This window comes from Culex pipiens, chromosome 3, assembly GCF_016801865.2.
Source record: "Culex pipiens pallens isolate TS chromosome 3, TS_CPP_V2, whole genome shotgun sequence".
Lineage (NCBI taxonomy): Eukaryota > Metazoa > Arthropoda > Insecta > Diptera > Culicidae > Culex > Culex pipiens.
This window is the reverse complement of record NC_068939.1, coordinates 89,340,892-89,358,238: the sequence shown is the minus strand read 5'-3', so window position 1 is coordinate 89,358,238 and position 17,347 is coordinate 89,340,892. Positions and strand designations below refer to the sequence as shown.

The 17,347-nt window shown below is 39.8% G+C and overlaps 1 protein-coding gene across 1 annotated transcript; it reads left to right on the top strand.

Annotated features, from left to right (window-relative positions):
* Positions 1-574: 574 nt before the first annotated feature.
* On the top strand, positions 575-17,130 carry LOC120423781 (uncharacterized). Its single transcript, XM_039587699.2, is given in 7 exon segments — positions 575-836; positions 890-9,184; positions 10,552-10,622; positions 15,829-15,951; positions 15,954-15,994; positions 15,996-16,028; positions 17,043-17,130. Coding segments are annotated over 7 exon segments (8,697 nt in total). The 5' UTR covers positions 575-790.
* The last annotated feature ends 217 nt before the right edge of the window (positions 17,131-17,347 follow it).

Sequence of the window (17,347 nt, the reverse complement as noted above, 5' to 3'; positions counted from 1 at the left end):
TGTCTTCAGCATGTAGATTTACTTACAGCACAAGCAAATCCGAAAAAAAATCAAACATTCTTGGATTTTGCCAATGAAAAACAAAACTTCAAACCGAAGAAAAACATAAAATTTTCGGCACCGATCAAATTTTTCTCACAAATTAGACTGTCGACTGTAAAGAAAATTATTTTAAAACTTTGTGAGATATGTGAAAATGATTTAACAGCTTAAAATTAGAAAATCATTCTTCAAAATAGCTGTGCCTATCAATCCAGATGATGGTACCACTGAATACTTTGAGTAATTTGAATAAAGCCTTTATAATTTGATCAAATGCATTTAGACAAATCTTTACTGGGACCACGATAGTGACTGAGGTTGAACAAATTGAAGTCATTCAACAAAGATAACAACCAACCTCAATGAATCGTCGATAGCTTGATAAGCTGGTCAAAGAATATGCCGGCTTCGTTGTGATGACTAAGTGCTTGAATGGGTGATTCCCCATTCTTTTGAGACCGTTCCTGTATATTCCTGTGCTATACGTCGCTATTGGTAGTGTCGGTCTTCCAGCTTAAGTGAGAGCACGTTGTTTTAATATAATTTCAAATAAGATTGTTCTGGTAACATTCACAATTCTTGTTAAACTAACCAATTGTTTGCAAAACCATTCATAAAGGTTGTTTATACATATGTCCTCTATGGAACATAGATTAGATAAGAATTGAGCTCAGTCAATGCCTGCAGTTTGTTCGATATCAAACAAGTTTGTGTCGCCTCGCAAGACTGCAATTAGTATTGATGCGCAATGGAACAGTTTGATTTCAACATTTTTCGACAAGTTGCTCCAAAAGGTAAATTACCAAAAATCCCTTTCGATAAAACATTGACTAATTCGGAATACCAGATGCCCCCCTGCGAAACGCAATCCGCCTCGAATCGGTAATCTTGGCCCGGAATGCAATCGCCCAGGGTGCCAACATCAACTGCCAGTACCCGGACGATTGGAACACTCCCCTCCAGATGGCCATAGCCGGTGGCTGCCAGCCGATTGTTGAGTTGCTGATTAGTCATAACCCGGACTTTGGGTTAGTCAACGGAGCGAACCTGACCGCGGCGGAGATGGCACAAGAAGCTGGGGAGGTGTCTTGGGTTCGGACGATGATTGAGGCCGAGTTCAAAGGGTGCGATCCGGTTGATGTTCTGTACGAGCTGTTGAAAAGAAGATCGCTGAAAGTGTTGGAATTGGCGATCGAAATGCTCAATTTGTCCAAGAATAATTTAACGAGCAGTTTGGCTAAAGCATGGAACAAACTGGAGGTGATGAACGTGAAGGTGGAATCTGAGTTGGAACTGTTTGTCCATTTGACGTTGTTACGAATTGATTATGAAGAGTTTGGTGGTGCGAAAGTTAGTGTGAAGAAGATGACGGACGAGGAAGTTAAGCAGCGAATGCAGCTGGTTCTATTGGAGATCAATCAACTGGAAAGTAAGTTCGACACAGGATTGTGCGATGATGTTTGCGACGAGTTTCTGGAAAGGTTGAGACTAATCCTTAGACAGTTATTTGTGCTGAAAAATCGAATAGAATACTTTCCAGTGTTGCAATTGGAATATTGTGTTGCCGTTTACTTGGCGATTTATGATCGAAAACCGGAACTCGATTTGTTTCAACTAGCTATCAATAAGCGCTTGATAGTCCAATACTTGGTGCAGCTTAAACGGACATACGAAAGTATACCGACAGTTGATAGAAGGATGTCAGTTGAACTATTGTACAAATTAACAAAGGTTATAATAGAAAATAGGACAAGTAAGTGCAAGCAGATAATTGCATGTTGGGCTCCCTTTGTAGGCAGTTTGTATAAAAAGAAAGAACTAATCATGATAAGGAACAAAATAGTTAAAAGTTTATTGACGACATTCGAGAACATAAAAAGTTTTAGAGACTTAAGTAAGGATGAACTGAGCAAATTCAAAATAGAGGCTGAGTCAATAAACAAACTATTTGAGACCAGAAAATATCGGTATCGTTTTGGATCACTGCTGAAGTTATATTTCAGACTCAAACAGATGTATTCGTTGCAAAAAACTATGAGATATTTGGAAATATTGGAAAAGATTGAACTGCATACCAACATGAGCTGTCTCTCATCGACATTGGCGATTCAACGAGTTTTACAAGTGGTCGGTGAGACGCTTAAAGCAACCAAACTGTCTCCAAACATTTCAACAAACTTGCGAAATACTCTCGAGTTTGCTTCACCTGCCAATGTGCTGAGCCAAATTTGTAAATTGCGTAATTATTTCTCGCACGATTTTTCTATGAGGAAACATTCGGTTTATACTTTGTCAAGGGAAAATGACGAGGAATTAATTGAAATTTTCAGGAAAACACAGGCAGATCTTATGAAAATCACTCCACTGATTGACAACATCCTCAAATATGAGTATGTGAGATATGTAAAGGCATTTCTAAGCTTTGCTCTTCAACTGAAATCAGCTAATGAAGTGAAGTCATTTGCAAACGCCTGCAAAGTTTCATACAATTTTAAGTTGAATGCATATTTAAACATATCTGACATCCCAGCAATTGAAAACATTTTAAATAAGTTAAAAAATACTTACTGTCCCTCCAAACACTGCGATAATCTTAATATTTTAGCAAAAATACAACGCAGTTTAAAGTATTACCAGCAGACGATGACCAATGTTGCTGATGTTACCAACTTTGTTATTCCATCCATTGGAGCCCTAATTACGAATGATAGTTTGGAATATCAACACAATTCAGCCAGATTTTTGTTAAAGAATATCAGTTGCCCTCAAGGTCACGAGTACGGTGTAAATACACTGATTATGTACAGCTTCAAAGCCGATATTAATAAGTTGCTTGAGTTAGAAACAACACCAGCTGATGATCGTTCAAATGATCGACTAGCCATCATTCACGAACTGATGAAACTTGCATTAACCGAAAATATTGCTACTTTACAGACTTTTACCGTTGGACAAGAAAGTCTTACAATCAATCATACCAAGCGTTTGGTGAAACTACTAGAGTTGGATCCTGTGACTGACGTTTTACTTTCAGAACTTGACAAATCGTTAACCAAATACTATTCAAATTTATTTGCTCTAGACAACAAGTACCGTACAGTGAAAACATTTTGTAAACATCACAAACTAAACTATAATAACGAGTTGGTCCTCAAAAGTCGAATAAAAGATGAACGATTCCATCAGAAAGCATTCGACGATCTGATCCAAGACATTGCCAGACTTGTTTCGCTACCACAAGCAATGGACACCGTTGAGCTTGTCACGCTCGTGGCGTCTTTTCAAAAGTTGCTCTCGGACAGCCCCGATTTGTTGGCAATCGAGATCGTACTCCTGGAAGTGTTGAACGTTCTAACCACGAATGGAGTGCTCCAGGACAACAGAACCACCCTGTCCTTGATAAGACCGGTCGTATCGGGACGCAATCTTCGGAATTACTTGGCGCATGACTCTCTCGTTTATGATACCTTGTGCAGAAATGGGCAAGCTCAAATGACCGTGTTTCTGAATGCGATATGTTTGACTAAATATGTGAAATTTGACCTTTTTCATCAAAAGAAAGTGATTATGAATCCAGAAGGAACAGAGTCATTTGAAGAGGTCCACCATTGGACAAGCTCATTGATGATGGAGAAGAAAACGTTTTTTGAAAATTTTACAAATTCAAGCTTCCACAAATTAAACTACGAAAACTTTGAATGCAAAGCACGACTCTTCAACAAGTGCAGTGTGTTGGAAACTGTTATGGACAAGCATTCTAAGGAGTTTATTGAATTTCTAATTGGGAGAAAGTCGCCAGCATTGCAGTTCTTTCAGATGCTTCTCCGTGTTACCCCAAATCAGATGTGCAATTTCTACGAAGAAGATTCTTTTTTTATTCGGGATGTAGTGGTCAATGCAACTCTACGACAAAATATGGGATTTTATATGTCAGTAAAGTATAAGTACTATGACCTAGAGGCCGACATTGGATCGATTTATGGGGCTGTCTACGAGGCAGATAGTCTTAGTGTTGCGATCTTATTTGGAAATTCCCGTACAGCTCTATCAATAATCGAAAGTTCAAACTTGTATGAGTTTTGTACTGCGGATACTTTGAGGCACGATCAGACCGTTCTGATGCTGGCTACCCTGTACAAACAGCCGGAAGTTGTTCGAGCAATTTGTGAAAAAAGTCCGCAAATGTTGGAATGTACGAATACATCGGATGAAAGTGCACTGTACTTGGCGGTTGGTATTGGAAGTAAGGCAATTGTGAAAATTTTACTAGAGTTTGGTGCTAATCCCCACCACCCCACAAAGTCAGCAATCGTTAATGCATTGTTAAACAGGAAGGACGACATACTTGAGATGTTGCTTCCAAGTGACGAGAAGTTGATATTGGATCAGGAGTTACTAGGTAAAATCGTGAATAAAGCTGGTCTATCAAATCACCATACCTTGCTAAGAAGACTACTTCCTATGGTAATGGGCTCTTCTTCGCTCGTGGAAGCTCTCAATTCTGCAGCGTTACGAGGGCATCTAGAAGCTGTAGAAGTTATACTTAAATTTAATCCGTCCATCGTGAATGAGCAAAATTCTGCTAATGAAACGGCCCTGTTTAATGCATGCTATAGTCGATCACGACGAATAGTAGAGCTGCTCCTGCGTTACGGCGGAAATCGCAACCTTCCGGAACATTATCTTGCTGTGGACGATGTTGTGGAAAAGAATCAGAGAAAGGTGTTGAAACTGTTTATAGACCAGAACAGCATTAGTGAACAGCTTCGAGAGACCCTATTCGAAAAGGTACATCGTACTAGACCAAAGATGGCATGGATGGTGTTTAAAGCTGGGTATCCATGTAGAATTACCAACAGGCATATACTTAACAATACATTACAGTTGTATCTTAGAATGATCCGCGTCGAGTCTAACTTAATTCAGCAGATTGACTGTTATACCGTGTCAAAGGCTATACTATTGAGAAATGAAGAATTTGTCAAGTGTGTACTCGACGTTACCTGCAGTCGTATGAGCGTTAGTGACCGCGGAAGATTGATCAACAGTAGCGTACGTGCGAATGACAAAGATATTCTCAAATACCTTATCGGGATCGGATGTGAAGTAAATCAACCAGACTACAATGGAGTAACACCTTTGGGCTTAGCGGTGATTTTAAACAAGCCTGATTTGATACGGATTTTACTAAAAGCTGGAGCGGATGCAAACATGGAAAGCACAAGCAATGGCCCCATCATAATTGACGCGTGGTCTTCGGTAGGTCCAACATTCGCCAAACAGCTTCAAGAAGGATCTTATGTTACGTATCCAATTTTGTTTGCAATTGCACTCAATCATCACAAGATTGTGGAATATCTGGTGCAATATGGTGCGGATGTAGAAGTTTGCGATCGCTATGGTATAACTCCGTTGATAGGAGCAATTCTTGCTGGAAATCGTGCGTTAGTGGAGTTTCTTTTGAGCCATGGAGCAAACATTGATCGTGCACGGCGCTCTGTGGATTCAATATTTCACAGCGGAACAGTTTTGCACGATGCAGCTAAAAATGGACACCTGGAAGTGTTCCGGCTTTTGGTTGAACAGTACGATTTCGATATGGATGTTTGCGATCCTCAAGGAAACACTGCCCTTCATGTCGCGGTACAGAATGATCGTGTAGAAATTGTGAGTTTCCTGCAGGATTCTGTCCACTGGAACACGGCGAACAAAAGTGGTGAAATTCCACTTGATATCGCGTTGACAAATCTCAATGAAGTGTCATATACTTTTATCAAGCAACTTCCCGGAGTTTTCGAATATATGAAGTATTTCCGAGATGAGAAGCAACGCTCTGTTCTGCATTTTGCTTCGAGTTATGGGCGTACAACGAATTTTTTAAACGTGCTTTTAGTTGAGTTAGAGTTAGAAATCGATGCCTTAGACGAGTTCAAGCAAACGCCACTTCACTATGCTTTAAGCAGGTTTGATTTAGAACTTGTGAAATTTTTTGTATCGCGAGGGGCGTCTTTTGGAAAAATTACAGAACGAGTTCTTGCAAATTTCTTGATAAGAGCAGTTTTACTCAATAAAGTCGATCATGTTCGGTTTTGTTTGCAGCACGTGGAATTCACACAGATTTTATTGAACGTTCGCGGTGCCGACTGTAATTTGCTTGAGATAAGCATCTTTCAAGACAATATGGAAATTTTTCAACTCTTGCTGGATTTGACTGTGTTTGATGTGAGTTCCATTCAAGAAAATGGAAATACCACACTTCATTTCGCGGCCGGTGTGGGATCTGTCAGGATTATGGATATGCTGCTACGTGAAGGAGTACAGCTGGAGAATGTCAATCAAAGAGGCAAATCCCTGTTGTTTGTGGCAATTGAATACGGGAACTGGAAGGTAGCTAAATATTTGCTGTCGAAAGGAGCTTCCAAGCAATCACTCTTCCAATATCGATATCCAGATACAGCGGGTATGAATGTCCTGCACCACGTGGCTTCTACTGGTAGACTGGCATCTTTAAAAATTCTTCTGGACGAAGAGGTGTTTGCTCGAACTGTTCCAGATGAAAAAGGTCGAACGATCGGACACTATGCTGCCGCTAACAACCGGACGAATGTAGTTGACTACCTCGTAGCAGCTATGTTTCCGCTTGACATGGAAGACGAAGATGGAAGGTCCTCACTAGTTTACGCCATAGAACACGAGCACTTGAAGTTAGCACAACGGTTAATCAGTGTTGGATGTTCTCGAAGGATTGTTTATATTTACAATGAGAAAAATAAACTTTTGAAGCGATCGATTGAAAATGGGAAGGTCGAAATAATCAAGTTTCTAAAGGAACACTGTAACCTGTACGACCCAGACCTCGAACTGGCTAGCTTGATTCCAGAAACACTAACAAAGAAATCAAACGAAACAAAGGCTCACCAAGCACGACTTGAGCTACTCCAGCAAAACAAAATCGTCGAATTACATGATCTCATTGCCAAAGATTACCAACCTATTGATACTGTCAACTCTTTAGGCCGAACTCTCCTGCACGAAAGTGTTTTGTGTGAAAACTTCGAAGCTGTAAAGACCCTCCTCAAGCTAGGGATGCCACTTGAATCACTGGACACTCAAGGTACAACTCCGTTGATCCTCGCACTGATGAAAAACAACCAATCCCTGGCCAAATATCTCATCAACGCGGGTGCTTCTCTTGAGTCCGTCAAGCAGTTCCGTACATCAAACCGAGACCAATCGACTATGCTGCACGTAGCTGCGCAGCATGGACTCAACAGAAGCCTTAAACTTCTACTAGAACAGAGTATATTCGACGTTGACGTTGGGGACTTTGATCAAACAACGCCACTTCAGGAGGCAGCTTGTCGGGGTCACAAGTCTTGTTTAGAGTTGCTGCTCATGGCTGGTGCCGATGTGGAGTATGTTGATCTGCAAGGAACGAACACACTGACCAGGGCCTTTTGTGGATCACAGGAGGAGATGGTGCAACTGTTGCTGGAACGGCAGGTGAGTCTGGACAATGCGAGAGAGTTTCGAGTTCCCAACAGTAAAGAGGAATCACTGTTGCATTTGGTTGCCTCTGGGAACAATCCCAATTTGATTGGCATTCTAGTTGAAATCGTCGGAATTGCTGTTGATGTACTGGATAGTCAAGGTCGTACCGCGCTTCACTATGCTGCTGAGGCTGGTGCGGTTGAGGCAGTGGAGCGTCTTCTGACGAATGGTGCCAGTAAGGTTATCGTTGACGAAAGCGGATCATTCCCGTTGATAGTTGCAATCAAGGCAGGACATGGCGATAAACTCGCAGAGTTGTTGCTGCCGGAATCAGTCAATAACGATGTTTTGGAGAAATTTCGAATACCCGAATCCCACAAATCACTGCTTCATTTAGCATTTGAGAGCAAATCTTACCATTTGTTACGATTGCTGATCAATAACCACAAGATAAACGCAGGACTAGTCGATTCAAATGGAAGAACAATCCTACACTATGCTGCTGCTGAAGGTAGCATGCTACCGATAGAACATCTAAATCTTCCAATCGACTTATTTTTTGCCCTGGATTGTGATGAAAAATCGCCATTGAGCATTTGCGTTGCGAAAGGAGACGAGAGTGCTTTCAAATTGATTCTCGGCAAAATGATCAAATGTGAACATGGCCGTTTGGTTGAAATTCTTCACTGTATAGTTAGATTCAGAGTTGAATCTCTATTGAACCAGTACAGTCAGTGGTTACTGATTGAGAGAATGGAGTTTGTTACTGGAAACAAACAAATTCTTGAGGTTTTGAGAGCGGCCTATCCCGATTTGTTGTTAGAACTAGTCATCATGAATAATCATGTGTATATACTTAGACTGCTGATTGCGATTGGATTAGATAGAGCGATTGTGTCAGAAAGTAAGTTGCCATTAGCAGTCAGTTTTCTACATGTGGCAGCTTTGAAAAACTTTGATCAGCTTGCGAATATTTTCATAAACCAACTTGAAATATCAGTAGATTCTCGCGACGAAAATCAGCAAACACCCCTAGCGTATGCTGTCCACCTCAAACATTTGGAAACCGTCAATGTACTTCTTGAACACAAAGCCAACGTTAATTGTCTCGACAAGAACGGGCGATCCCCACTGCTGACAGCTCTTGAACATGACGACAAAGAGTTGGTCCAGCTGCTACTGTCCCATGGAGCCAGCATCCCATTAGTGGAAGAATTTCGTTACAAAAGTGAGAACAAATTCACCCCACTTCACTTCATGGCCGAGCGGGGACTGACAAAAACATTACCCCTGGTTCTACCAGCCATGCAGGTGAACTGCCTTGATGACCACGGACTGACTCCGTTGCACTATGCAGCCGCTACCGACCAACGAACCGTGATCGAACTTTTGATAGGAGCTGGGTCGACCATCGATGCTGCCGACAAGCATGGTTCGACGCCACTGTTGAGAGCAGTTTCCAAGGGTCACATGGAGTGCTTTGAGCTGCTTCGACGACATGGAGCCAATGTGGAACTGCTGAAGCGGTTTAAAAACAGCAATTATGATAACGAAAGCTTGCTGCACATAACGGCGGAAAAGGGGCTGCTGGAAATGACCAAGATGTTGGTGGAGGAGTCTCATTTGGGTGTTGACTACCAAGATAAGGATGGTAACACTCCCCTTCATTGCGCTATCGGAAAAGAAAGGGTTGAAGTTGTGAAGTACCTTCTGCGAAAAAATGCAAGTTTGTTTATCGAAAATGGGAAAGGAATAACACCATTGAAACTTTTATGTAATTTTGAAAGTGATTTTAAACAGCCAGAGGAGACGTGAAGTGCTGGGATCTCTCTAACAACTGAAAAAGATTTAAATTTCGTTAAAACCATTTTTTCCGTTGCGTGCCATCCTAACAGTGTTAGAGTGGATCGAAAATCTGTTTGAACATTATTAAAACCCCGAGACAGCTCAAAATAGTCGGAAATCCCATTCGAATATCTATTTTTTCCAAAAGCTTGAGAGTTGTTTTATTTTTGAAATGATAAAATTGCGTCAGAAAAAGCTAAAAATTATCACATACGAAAATATATATTCAAACGTCTTTTCATATCTTTGATCCCAAAACTAATGAAAAACTAAATTGTTGTTTCCATGATTAAGATATCAAAATATCAAATTTTCAAATGTCGTCAATAAAAATTTAAATTGTTGGTACTATTTTCTCTGCCCTCTGAAAGAAAAATGCTTATGTTAAAGATGGTAATTTTTGGTTAGCAGATAACTATGGTTATATTTGGAGATTTAGATTATTTTAAAATCAGCTAATTTGTCCTAACTATTTGGATTGCTTTTTGTTTCAAGCAATATTTAAGAAAATAAGAGCTATAAATTTATTTTTAATAGAGTAAATAATTAAAAAAATATAAAAAATATCAGTCGTGTTTTAAATCTTCTACCCGTGAAAGCCTTTAAACTCTCTGTATCCAACAGCACGTGATAACTCGTTCGAATCAAAAGGTAGCGCCCTCCTTGACCTTCTGTTGGCTGCAATAACCCATTAACCGCCGTCGTGCAGGTCTGCAGTTCTTTCCGCATTTCACTTGCTCCGATCGAATCTTTCTTCCGTCCGTTCCCTCGCCGTACTCCGGCAGATCCAGATCCAGAAGTCGCGTTCTACAATCTCCGTAGCGCGTCCTTGAATGCTTCTCTTGTAAGGATTTAATGAAGCGACCGCCAACAACTGGAACGTGTCGGAGCCAGGGACCATCCATAAACGACGTGGTTTAGATTCGATCATTTTATCAGTACCCAAGATATTGTGTAAAGCGTCGTTTTTGCGACTTCTTTCTAGAATTATCATGTTGTTTACGGATGGCCCTCAAGTAAAATGTAGAGAGGAAAAAAAAGAGAGCTGTTGCCGAGCTGGTTCTGCAGAATAGCCAGAGGTCCCAACCCAGGCAAGCATGATGAAAATTGTTTAATTTTGGTCTCGAGGGGAGTCGCGCAACAGAGTTGAACTCTGCAAGGCTTTCCAGCTAGCCATGACCCTGGCCAACAGGTTCCGAAAGGAGGAGCAGCCAAAGAGTAAAGACTTGGTCACGGGCACTGGTGTGTGATTGCCGATGGGTGACAGTCCAACCAGTAACAAGATACGCTAAATCTCACTGCTAAGAGTAGAGTCATTTTGCAGTGCAAAACAAACTGATTTGGGTGAATTTCAATCACTCAGCAGGGTTGAGCCAAGCGTTCAGTATAATTCGCGGTTTCAATGACACCTCTTTTTTTTGCGAATAGCCCTGGCCCAAGTTCACGTGCGTTTTCTATTGTGTTTTATTATCGCCCATAACCATCAAAGGACATCATCAATCATACACGAGCGAGCATTTTGCAAATAAATTAGGGAAGTCTTTTCGAGTGTGACAACAGTTTAGCCATGAATTGAAACGTGCTGTTTTTAATTATTTGATGATTTTGTTTTATTTGCAAATGTGCACGAAACGAAACGAAACTATTGGCACTACGCCCCCCGGGGCATGGCCTTCCTCTAACGTGGGATTTCTGCTCCAGCGCCTCTGACGAGACAGGAGAAACCGGGACCGACGTTTTACTTCACCATCCGATAGAAGCTCAGTGGATAAGGCGGGAATCGAACCCGCGTCTCATAGCATCATCGGGATCGGCAGCCGAAGCCGCTACCCCTGCGCCACGAGACCCACAAATGTGCAAATGTGCACCTGCGATCTTAAATTTTTGGAAAAAAGAAAACTAATAATCTTCGAAGTTAGCTTATATAAAAATAGACTTTTATGATAACAAACTGTTTAAAACATTGTTGTCCTTAATAATTTTTAGTTTTATTTGATTTCTAGGCTGTGGACCTTATTGTTGACGCTTTTAAAATGCATGTTTCTCCAGTCTCCATTCTAGTCAAAATTCAATTTTAAACAAAACATAGTTCAATGCATTTTACAAGAATTTGAAATCTGTTTCTGGAGTAGAGATGCTCTGATCAATTTGGTGTCTTCAGCAATGTTGTAGGTTATAACTTGCGTGATAAATACCGCTAAATCGGCTGCGTCTTCGACAAAATATCACATGAGTTTTGAGGTGTTAATAAGGATGGGTATGAGGTCAGGATTCACTATGGTAGATAATGCGACAATGAGCAATCTGGGCTTAAAATCTTGGGCAGCTGGCTACGGTAAGATAAAATGTTGTTTATTTAAAAATGTTTATTAATCTAACGCGTGCCAACCGAGCAGTAGTGCTATGAAAAGGACTTACATTATTGGTAACTCGAGCTTGTATAAACAATATTACATAAAAGACGGTTGACTTTTCAATAAATTGGAATAAATTGGATAGCATACACAGAAAAAAAACATGGTAATATTACATCTGGAAAGGGGTACCTCTTTTATGTCAGAAAAAATGTGTAATTTTACCTCTGAAAATGTGTAATTTAACCACTTTTCTGTTGTAATGTCGCTTTTTCAGTCTAAATTGAGGTAAAATTACATCATAAAAGATGTAATAATCAACCTTCCAAAATTACACCTTCCAAATTTACACAAGTTTTTACTGTGTAGGTAATATTAAAACTGGAATTCAATTTTGATTTCAGCGATTTTGGAAACAATAAAAATAAAAAGGAACAAACATAAGACGCGCATGTACTTAAATAATACATTATTTTGTAACATAATTACATCGACGAACTCAACCGGCTAGCGAGAAAACGGACAGCCAAAGAACACGATCAATCCTGCGAAGCAACCGCGCGGCCCCGCTGCCCACAATCGACTTCACGAACACAAAAGAAATGAAAGTAAACATGAAAAATCAAGACTTCACGTCCCTACAAACGCGTCTTCGCTTCTCGCACAGAACTGATGAAAATCAATTTCAATTAGCCCAATAACCAAAAACCCGATTTAATCCCACCTGGGGTGAGAAAGAGCCTTTCCAGAGCAACATTTGAAAGGGGCGGTACGACATTGCTCTTACGGCCTTTCGTCCCATTTAAACGCGTGTAATGCAAGGCCGTAAGAGCAATGTCGTACCGCCCCTTTCAAATGTTGCTCCAGCTTTCTTACTAAAGAATATAACAATGGTAGAACTTCTTTCAATTAATAACATCAACTTTGTTTATTTATAACGTCAGCACAAAAGAAAGTCTTATGATGAAAGCAAAGTATTATGATGATATTATGAGTATTATGAATGATATGATTTCCAAAAGAAATAAAAAACGCAATTTTCACCAAAAGAATATTTTTAATCGTACAATATGTTTGTACGTTTCTAATCAAACAAGCGATTATGACAAACGCGATCATAGCAAGCTTCCCAACAACGCACACCGCGGTTTCAGCTTCTACGAGAGTGACAGAGTCAGAGATAGCTATTTTTAACAACCGCACCACTACACACTCAATCGCGAGAACCTTAGGAAGAAAGCCATTGGAGTCGCCAGCATTGAACACTCTGAAAACGATATAAACGATGAAAAGCTTAGAAATCTCCTATTGGAATCCAATGAACCCTGTTAAATAAACTTACGAAAATGAAGTCTACATTTAGGCGATTTTAGAAGCGCACGGGAAACAAGTTGATTGTAGCCAGATGAATGTCCTATGTCACAAAGGTTTTTGCATAAACATTGGACAGTTATGCAAAAACGGACAGGGCAAAAGAAACCGAAAAGCTACGATATCTTACATATTGAAGGAAACATCGGTAGACAAGTTACTACAAAATGAGTATAAATCGAGCAAAATAGATGCGCCAGCATTCTCGCGCCAGTATTCGAAGCTCAACTTGACAACTTGTCGACTTGGCGACGAAGCGTCGAAAATCGATGCAGTGTGATTTTTTGGCGATTTTTCCGCTTAAAATTCATGCTGAATCGACATATTTACGAAGATGGAAATGACGTCCTGGCTTAAAGTAAAACCTATACCTTTCTTTAGTAAGAAAGGCAAAAAGTAAATCGTTCTAAAAATTGATCGGGATTGTCGATCGATGTCGAATTTGTTTCAGATGCTCACTCATGGTCTGTACTATGAATGTAGCAAGAAATTTCGAATAAAATCAGAAATGAAAAATGTTGGCGAAGGTCACCAGGTGGGCTTTTACCTTTTTTTAGGGATTTTTTTTCTTATGGTAGGTCAATCAAACGGCTCTAACTCCAGAACCATATTATGAATCTGGATGAAAATTTGGGAGGTTGTAGGGCTCGAATAATGCAATTTTTGAGATAAATAAAATATATGAAAATGAAAAATTTTTACCATATTTTCATTTGAAAACTGTGTATTTTGTTGAAAAGTCTGGCCGCATCCGAAAACAGATGGATATTTCGAAATTTGCGCGGCAACTCGCCCAGGTTCAGCACACTAGCTTTCATCTGCATTTAGAAGAATCGAAATCGGATATATGGGAGCTGAGAACGGCGCGACACAAAATTTTGCAAAATTTTACCACATACGAACATCACTCGACCTCCACGGAATTTATTTTCTCAAAATTCGAGGGTTCGAGATAGACGAGTTCTGTCAAGGTGAATCGATAGAGCGTCGAAAATCGATGCAGTGTGATTTTTTGGCGATTTTTCCGCTTAAAATTCATGCTGAATCGACATATTTACGAAGATGGAAATGACGTCCTGGCTTAAAGTAAAACCTATACCTTTCTTTAGTAAGAAAGGCAAAAAAGCACGCGAAACCGGATAACAATTAAAATTAAAAAAAAAACCCAAAAATTCAACCACGCGTCATCGCTTCTCGCACTGAACACGGAAAAGAATACTTTTCAAAAGGCAAAAAAACTCAGTTTGCTGGGCATATGAAAATGTTGATCTTGAATTTCCAATTTAGAAATCTGGAGTTTTTTTAAAAGGTCCAATAAACCAAATTTGCTTTTTCGGTGTTTTTTAATACCCTTGACTCAAGGCGGTTTCAAAAATACCCAAAAAGCAAAAACTGGAAATTTGTATTTTTCCAAAAAAAATTCCAGAAATTATTGTTATTAAAAAGAACAGTGAAATCGGTGTTTGTTAATGACTCCTCGGACAAATCAAGAAAAAAATTCTGCCAAAGGGGGTCACGGCCAAAAAATTAAAAAAAAACAGGCCGCGGTATCAACATTTGAATGAAATGAAAAAAAGAGTTTTCAAATGCATTATACACCTGTCCATTTGTTTTGCATTCATTAATTTCCAAGATTTCTAAGTATTGACAAAAAATTATTTTTGCGAGAAAAAAAGTTTTTGCGGTGCTGTACATTGTAATTTAAAAAAAATTCGAAATGCTCGATTGAAAATTTTAGTTTCCATATGGACTAACCTAATAACATTTTTGTCCAAAAATCACATTTTTTTAAATTCATAGCTCGCATGAAACCTTTTTAGAAGCTTTTAAAGATAAAACGAATGATGCAAAATGGCTTCTTTTGACGTAGGGCCATGGACAAATTTTCATCGAAATCAAAAAATACAAAATGAAAGATCTAAAAAATTTAATTAAAATGTTCTAGATAAATACTTGATAGTAAAAATAATTGAAAATTAATGTTCTATGTTTCAATCCTTCACTTCAAACAAGAAAACTTCTACACATCATTGGTACTTTATAGTCTTCCTGTAAACAATATTCATAAAAGTTAATCATCTAAAACTCGTAAAAAACGAAAAGTGCGTGCAATGGACAAGGTGTAAATACAAAGCAAAAACAGGAAACAATCTCTTAAGGGTGGTTCGCCAATGGATGTGTATTTTGAGTCACTTAAAATTAGTCACTAGAGCTACAACGTAAACAATTCTAGTAAGCTTCACGAATCATAAACAAAAACTGGGAAGAGAAAAAAGAGGATAACTTGAAATACACACGGGTGGGTTGTTTGTAAACAAGTCCGGCTCTAATATTCTGGGAGCGTCCAGCTGATCTTCAGGCAGGCGAAACGGTATTTAGAAGGGGAATCATGGGTGTGATGTCTCTTTTAGCAAAAACAGATGATGTTGATTGGCAACAAAAATTGAAATTCGGTTTTATTTTTGTAAACTCGGCTTCAAAGGCAAGGACATTTGAAAATACAAATTTACGGATGATTTTCTCAAATAAATTTAAAATCAAATGAACCCAATCAAATGAAATGTACTGTATAAAAGACTGATAAATTTTATACAAAAGTGATCAATTTCGAGTAATAAAACCAACCACCTTCTACCAAAAACCCCACCAACCCCAACTCCTTCGCACGTTTTACGACCACAAGCAAAAAATTCACCAAATCCAATCCGTTGTTAATTATCACCAGCCATCGAAGTCGACCAAGTCGTTGAACTTTTCCTCTCGAGCGAAGGGCATCGGTCAGTCAGCCAGTCAGTCCGCGTCCGCAACCGGCTTCCAGGTAAAACGGCACAAAAAAGAGGGTCTCAAGTCGAGCGGAAGTCGGATTGTTTTCTGCCGCGCGAGAACTGTGCATGAATCTTGTTTGGACCACACCACGCAGTACAGGGAAGAGTGCCCTATTGTTGGAACGGTTTATATTTAGTAAAAAAAAAGTAATTTTTTAAAAAAATACCTAAATGTTGCCAAAAAGTTGTGTTAATTGAAACGAAACATTATCAAGTGTGAGATTCTCATGTGAAATTTTTTGCCGAACAACTTTGTTGAATACCGCAAATCGATCCGAGTTGATATTGGAAAGTTATTAGCGATTCGATGAACTCTATTGACCAAGCGGTATCGCTACTGTATTTAGCTTTAAGTAACTACAACATTTTCAAAACAAATATCCTCACTTAAAAACAGGTGCAGATACCCTCAATTGTCTAAGGAATATTAATTCGGTTAGGCGCGACCAGGACGGCCACAAAAACAAGTGCCATGATGGTGGTGTGAAGGTCTCTTACCAGCGCCACGGTTACGGCTGATCGTGATGCCACTTAGGGTTTGTTTACTGTTTTGTTTATCCTACCCCTTTTCCCCCCTTCATATCTGTGTATTATCTATCGGCTATCCATTCATATACCTACACCGATTGGCCGAATGCTGACTGTAAATATTTTGGACAAATCTCGGTGGGAATTTTCCATTGACTGATGCGTGATTCGGACTTCGCCCTCGAGCGAGTAACGAGTCATCGGGGGTAGATTTGGAGATTCCCGCTAGTTGAGTTGTTGTTTTGTCTGCTTGAGCGCTTCAGCGGGTTCTGCTCGACCTTTTATGGAAGTCTCTGCTCTCTGTTCGTAAACAACAAGACTTCCACCGAACTGTTGCATAAACAATATTTTACTGCCAGAACCGCTGCCTGATCCAATTAGTGGTCCCAGGTCCGGTACCTATTTTTTCAGCCAAGCTCTGTGCCGATATGTTACTCATCGCGGCCACGTTGCTTCCGATGACCATAAATGGTCAAAGAAACCCGCGGGAGAAATGGTGCAATACCAATAGACCATAGGAATCACCTGACCGGCTTTTGTTCCAAGGGATTGTTATATGTGGTGGTGATTGTCCCCCCTCTCGAACAGGATTACTAACGGTTGGTCATTGTCTAGTCTGGGGCTTGATTCACAATGTGGCCACGAAGGAATCCTTACCAATGAGCCACCTCTAGTGAGCGATATCCGTTTCAACGGTTATGAACTGCTGAGGGTAACGACAAAAGGGAATTGGGTACTAATTTTTGCATAAGCAATCGTTCTGGAATCGGTTCTCTGTTGTTTTTGGTTATAACATAATGGTGCTGTCATCAGCTTCGTAAACGTAACCAAACTTATGTGGTTATGGAGGACAGACATGTTTGTAAGCGGGATATCGGGACGTATAGTGTC